The sequence below is a fragment of the Sparus aurata genome, chromosome 3 (assembly GCF_900880675.1).
Source record: "Sparus aurata chromosome 3, fSpaAur1.1, whole genome shotgun sequence".
NCBI lineage: Eukaryota > Metazoa > Chordata > Actinopteri > Spariformes > Sparidae > Sparus > Sparus aurata.
This window is the reverse complement of record NC_044189.1, coordinates 21,017,313-21,024,236: the sequence shown is the minus strand read 5'-3', so window position 1 is coordinate 21,024,236 and position 6,924 is coordinate 21,017,313. Positions and strand designations below refer to the sequence as shown.

Genomic DNA, 6,924 nt, shown 5'->3' with positions numbered 1-6,924 from the left:
CCAGGAATCCAACCCTGACAGAGAAGCAGCCGCTGCTGACAGGCTTATATGGAGGCTGGGGGCTCCAACATCCCCAACCGATAACAGAAAGCATGAAGTAAAAACAGTTTTTAAAAAGATATCCCCCCCAAAAATGCACAACTGGTGTTCAAAATAATGCAAATTAAACTTCAGACCCTCACAAGTTTAAATTACAAATTCCAATTTTTATTTTTCCAAAACAAAATCTAACATGAACACTTTACGACCCAAACCTAACAGTGCAGAGCCCAGGCTCCCCGAACACAACAAACTGATCGGAGGTCAAACAGAATTATATTCACCTGGGTAAAAATAAAATAAAATATGTGGTGTACACCACAAAATGTGCATCCCGAACACAAAGCTGCTCTTTAAGTGTATAAATCTAAGAAAAGAAAAATGAGGTGCGCTTGCTGGAAAGAATATCTATAAAAGAATCATCTCTCACTCGTTTGTCGGCAGTAAAATGCTTCGTGCAAGATCACCTGCAAGTACATTAAAACCCAAACTGATGAGAGAAACAACCGTATAAAGTGAACTATGTACAGTGAGTGTTTCCCCAAAGAAACAGGGAGCACCTTACATTCAATCATGTCCTTCATTTGCAAAGTGGCTTAAAACTGTTTTCCACAACTTTTTTTCATCGTCCAAATTTGAGTTGATGTTGAAAAAAACTAAACACATTGATGTCGTGATTGTCCTTGGAACCAGTCACAGGATGGGGCGGTTTAGAAATGCAAAATATAGATCTCAGAGGAACTTGAAAAGTCTGGCGTTTGACCTAGATGAGAAATCCGTGATACCGATGAGGCACTAAAATGTGACAAAATTGCCAATTAATTTAACGCCTCGATCAACGGCCAATTAAATAGACCACAAAATAAATGCGAGCGCCTGAAATGAATGGAAGTATCCGTATGCTGTAGTGGACCAGTTAATGAAATTTCTTAATCAGATGAGCTAAAGAAGCGCTCTGCCCCAATGCTGACACAACCAGATTGCAAGACATTGTTGCAATATACATATATATATAAACATACCTTTTTCTGTAGAGAGCCCTTGCAGAAGCTAAAAAAAGGTCAAATCAAACAAACATTTAAAATAACTCCAAAATAAATAATGAAACATAAAATATAAATAGGTACAAAGGGTGAGCTTAAAAGTCTTTTTGAGATGCAAAGGAAAGAAAAAAACAAACAAATAAGTGAGCATATATATTCAGCTGGGAAGGTGAGGGTGCTCTGCTCTTCTTGTGTAAATGTTACTGTGATCCAGGTGGGTTAAAAGTGGTTCCACCACACGACAGGGATCCCTGTGCTCGAAGTGACTGTGATCAAACTAGTACAGTCTAAAGTGGAGAGCTCCTGCAGTCTGGTGTTAAACTGGGTCTCAGTAGTTGAAGGAAAGGAGAGAGGAGGGCTTTCTGAAAACAGTGTGAGGAGTTGGGTTGCTTCCAGCCGTCCGTAACATCAAGATGTCATCCTGTCTGCGTTTTGACTCACTGTAGCCACTGTATCTGGGGGAGCAGAGGAACAGAAAACAATATCACAGGCAAGCAATTACACACCCAATAAGGGATAGGCCTTTTAAAAGCTGTCTTGGTCAGATATGAACAACATTCCTGAGGTTTACTGTGTGTTTGTGCTTCAGCAGTAAAGAATGAGAACAAGGGACGCGGAGGACAGAAAATTAATGGACTAATGCTTGGCATGACTAGCTGAAGGAGGAGCAAAGTGATTGTGAAACAGCTAAATATGGACAAGCAACCATGTGCAATGCAAGGCTAACAGCATGCAGGGTTTACTCCCAACAAAATGCAACACCCCAAGCATTTTGCACTGATTACCCTCCTCCCCCTTAAGAAAGGTGTCTCGTGGCCCTCTACTGTATCCCTGCAAGGACAGCTCTTTGTTTCACCTTGTGCGGGGCTCAGTAAGCTGTGGACTACAGCACAGTCAGCATAGTCTGGACTCCACAGTCCACAAAGTTCTGGAAACAAGAATAACATTACAAAAAACTTTATGAGAACAATCTCAAGATGATGCTTCAAAAGATACAAACAGATGGCATACAATGGGCTCCAAAAGAAGGAAACGTACAGATGATTAACTTCGTATGATTATGGATTTTAAAAATTGCTGGCACAAAGTCCATTCTTCAGGATGTCAGCACTGGCCAGACTACGCCATCTAGTGGCCTGCATGAACACTGCAGTTTGTGGACAATTTGTTGCCACACGCACACAAAACTAAAATTAAATCTATCACAACGAACAGTGCCTCTCTAAAATGTTGATTATTTAATTTACATATTCCAGTGTATGAAGTTTTCAACAATTATTTTACACCACTGGCTTGGTGAGTTGGTGACTATTAAACAATGAGTCAACCAAAAGAAAATGATATGCCAACTATCTAATCCTCTGCTTTTCTTTGCCATTTCTGATGAGTCCTTTGGGTTTGTTGATTGTTGTTGGACAAAATAAGTGAAAATATGGGGATGGATACTTTCAAGTTAAACTTTCAAAGTATCCAAAACCATATACATATACAGCAACTGTCTTCTGGCACAGTGGCCGTGTACTGAGTGCAGCACATCATTGCCATTCACCAACTGTATCGGACTACCTTATGTCTCACTTACATGTAAGAAAACAGCAAACACTCTTTTAATGAACTTCAACAAACACGACTAGTGTTAGTACTCACTGCTGTCGAGCTAGCATGTCAGTATCGGAACATTTTGGTTGCGCTTTCTCTACTATTCCTGAGCAACTAGCTTGTTATTAGCTTGAGCAATATATCTGCTAAGCATTGTGGAGGACTTGAGTCATGCGTATTGAGTGCAAAACAGATTGCGTGCACTCATGGTAGACGGCAGGAGTACACGCAATCTGCCATGTCATTTAGCTAGACGGATAGTTGTTCCAATCTTTTTCACGAGCTTTGCAAAAGTTGTACCAGCTTATTAGAGGCCTGCAACAGCCACAGAAACTGGATATTTTTCTCTTTCGTTTGTCAGAGAATTTAATTTATTAAATTCTGTTGGGATGTGAACAGATTTTCTACAAATGTAACAAAAAATGCGTCGACAATAACTTACGAACCATCTGCCATAAACAGCAGATCAATTGATTATAAAAAATATAATCATTAGTTGCTCAACAGATGAGAAGAGATGCCTGGCACTTTGAAACTTAATTATGCTTGCAGCTGCTCCTATTCCCACTAAATGCAGAGTCACCTGATTGACAGGCCGTGTCCTCTGGTCCGCCATCCAGTGAGGTGGAGTGTACTGCGTGTGGGGGAAGAGGGGTCAGCGGTCAAACAGAGGGCAACAGACAAACCCAGACTCGCCTCTACAGGAGATGTGAGAGAAAGTGTGTGTGTGTGTGTGTGTGTGTGTGTGTGTGTGTGTGTGTGTTGTGTGTGTGGAGTATGCAGGGAAGCCAGGCCCAAACCCTTCATCTCATATGCAGGAGCATATGGTCAGAGCTTCAGAGACCCGGCACGGGATGCTGTTGACTAATTGGTGTGCATGTGTGCACATACCTGGTAGGCATAGGGGTTCTGTGGGTAGTTCATTGGCATCTGTGGGATCATGACCCCTCCCATGTTGGAGTAGGAGTACGGCTGCAAAAAAAAGGGCCAGAAGGAACACCTTAAACCACAGCATGGAGAGTTACATTCATACAGCAAACAGCGCTGAGCAGATGTCAAAAAAACATAACTGAGATAATGAAACAAACTGAAAGGCTACAGCGATGAATAACTCTGTCTCATGTTGGTGTCTTTGGGAGGATTGCACTATCCCTGCTAATGTTTTTGACAGTTGGTATTGTCTGAATAATCCACCAAGTTGGATATTATTAGAAATGTCATCAATCACGACATAGCCGATTTTATTTCTTTCATCCTTTCTGGTAAATTGAAAAGCAAATTGATAGATCGTCTCCACCTTGTGCCTCTATTCTTGGCTGCAATAATGAGAACATCTCCCCTCAGAGAAAATAACGTTCATTTTCTTTTACAGAGTGTAAATGAGAGAATAAAAATGGTGTGTGTGACAGCATTACTAATGACACACAGTGTACTGACTTGGCTTGTTGTGAGATTCTTGATAGCTTGTCTATCTATGTGCATGTAGTTACCTGATTGTAGGGGCTGCCCCCATTGAAGATGGGTGATGGTTGTGCCATACCCCCTCCCATGGGTGAGCAGCAGGCGCAGTAGAAGTACTGAGTGGGGCTCATCCAAGGAGCTGGGCCAGCTAGACGGGATGGCATGGACCCTAGATGACAAAAAAATATATACAACAGTATTAAATAATACATTTATTAGCAACATATTGCACTCTGCTGCCAACCAAAAATCACAATACATACGAGAGCTCCTTTCCTTCATGATGGCAGGGCCCAGCTTGAGTTTCCGACCCTTAAAACTGATCTGTTGCTATAGCAGAAGATAATGAGAAGAATATTACTCTCAGTAGCAGACGGAAAAAGACCAACAGATTCACAGACAGACATCCACTCACCTCAATGATTGATTGAATGTTGACATCTTCATTGAAGTACACAAACCCATACCTAGAAACACACACACAAAAAACCTCAGGATTCAGAAACATACTGATGCAATAATAATGCAAAATAGAGAGAAAAGACAATAGAGCTTCAATCAATTTATGAAAGCTAATGAATATTCATAAAACTTTTATGCAAATAAACACTTCCCCAGGTTACACCCACACACTTTCACACAGGTTAACTGACAAATACAGAGAACATATTCTTTAAGACAATTAAACAACTCAGAGCTGTTACGGAATTCATGCTTCATGAATATCTCCCTTAACTGACTGCAGTACAAGTATAATACACAAGGGGATAGTTGTACATGTTTTCATTGTTCTTTTAAAATTCCATAGTCAATAGCTCATAACCATACATTGAAAATCTACAAATGTGTTAAGTAATCAACAAAGTATTTAACATTTAACTCCAAAAAGGCAAAACTCACCCTTTGCAGATCCCTCCACGGTACGTGATAATTTTTACTTCCTTAACAGCCCCATATCTGGCAAAGAAGTCCTGCATTTCATTTTCATCCACCTGAAGGTTGAAATAATTTCAAATGAAAAAAATGCTATACGTGTTCACTCCATTACATACTGTGAAAGAAAAGTATAGCAGTGCACTGTGCACAATGTGCAGTTCAAGTACAGTCCAACTGGGGCTTTCACGCAGAAGACCTAATTTATGTGTATACTATAATCTGCTCAAAATTGCACAACATTACTGAAGTGCAGAAGTAATTTAATTGCCAAGGTTTCCCTCAATAGATTAATGTATGAATAAAATTAGAATAGATAAAAGTCCAATGACAGCATCAATCATCTGGATTGACAGGACACAAGTGGTGACACATTCAAAGGTGCTATAGCATGGAAAACTGAATATACAGTAGAAACTAAAACTTAAACTTACAAATGAAGACATTTTATTCCTATAAATGTGTGGGTAGCAAGCATTATACTCCAGGAGATACCTGTGGACACCTGTGAGTTCCACACTCAAAACAGTAAATAAAATTATCTACAACAGCAGTTTTACATTCAAATCATTAACATATTCAAAGGTTTTCACACACAAGTTTCTGATCCATGTTTTGGTTCTTCTGATCAGTGCATCCAGGATCCAATTGGAATTCTTTTCACTTACTTTTACACATGAACACACTTTGATTAAATCTGAATTTCTCTTTTAATGTGGCCTTAAATTCTAATCTGTGTCACATGTGGGCAACAGTTTTAGTCATAGTAAATAGTAATAATCTGATATCACCTTCATGTCGATCCCACCAACAAAGAGGGCGTTGGGGGTCAGCTTGCCCTCAGGTAGAATGTAGCCATTTGCCAACTTCAGGGCAGGTGAAAACTGGTTGCAGCTCCTGGGCTTGTGGATATCCTGACAATGAATCAACACTGTAATTAATGCGTTGCATGGTAGGAAACGCTACAAAACGTGCTAAATCATGCTTTTTCCTCAGGCCCAACAAGGACAAATCAATAGGAAAGCACAGCTACCTACTGAGACTGAATGACTCCTGCATGTTTTGAACTTGACTGAGCAATTTGGCGCTGCTTTCAAGCGATAACTATATATTCAGAATATATCGGCTAAGATAAAAGCAAATAAATGCCTGTATTAGCAGCAGGAACATCAACCAGAAATGTTTAATTTTCCTGTAACGTTAGCTAAGGTTGACACCAACCTTCCTGGCAAACATGTCAGAAATATGCTAAATTGGTGGTAGTTAGCTTGAAAGTGGCAAACCTCGATCCATCCAACATGTGCCATCTACAAAAAAAGTTATATAATGATGACAAAAAAAATCTGTCAAAAATCTGTTGTGATAAATCATTGTCTACTTAACCTTGCTGTTAATTAGCCCCAGCTAATGTTAGCTACAAGCAGCGAGCGCGCCTTTTTCAAGCCAAAAGCTCGCTTAGTTATTTCGCTAGCTAAACCTAAAGTTAGCACAGAAGTTAGCCGAGCATATGGACTTCAAAATCGACTAAATGCGTTCGCGTGCACCGAGCGATTGTGTGGCTAGAACTGTAACAGCCCTGTCGTGAACACAAACGTGTGACTATAACTTACCATATCTAAAATAATTAAAACGAATAAATTAGTCAGACACCGTCAAAGCGAAGCCGCGTTTCTTCTGCCCGACAACACACACCTCACGATCAGCTAAAACCACGCCCAGGTCACGTGACTGATCTGACATCCTATCAAACGTTAGACAGGTTCACGTTTCATTTTCAGGTTCGGTTGTAGCCGTTTGTTTACCCTGGGATTAATATTATAACAGATTGAAAGGCTAATTAGACATTTTG

The 6,924-nt window shown here is 40.1% G+C and overlaps 1 protein-coding gene across 2 annotated transcripts; it reads right to left on the bottom strand.

Moving 5' to 3' along the window:
- Nucleotides 1-185: 185 nt before the first annotated feature.
- On the bottom strand, nt 186-6,828 carry dazl (deleted in azoospermia-like). 2 transcript variants are annotated; one of them, XM_030412896.1, is made up of 10 exons: nt 6,686-6,828; nt 5,867-5,989; nt 5,043-5,134; nt 4,558-4,609; nt 4,406-4,472; nt 4,172-4,311; nt 3,573-3,653; nt 3,265-3,315; nt 1,939-2,010; nt 186-1,537 (listed from the first exon to the last, which is right to left on the bottom strand). In XM_030412896.1, the coding sequence occupies exons 1-9, from the start codon at nt 6,686-6,688 to the stop codon at nt 1,966-1,968; spliced, it is 654 nt and encodes a 217-aa protein (XP_030268756.1). In that variant the 5' UTR covers nt 6,689-6,828; the 3' UTR covers nt 186-1,537; nt 1,939-1,965. The 2 variants fall into 2 exon arrangements, with proteins under 2 accessions (XP_030268756.1, XP_030268757.1); XM_030412897.1 differs by lacking the exon at nt 3,265-3,315.
- Between the last annotated feature and the right edge of the window lie 96 nt (nt 6,829-6,924).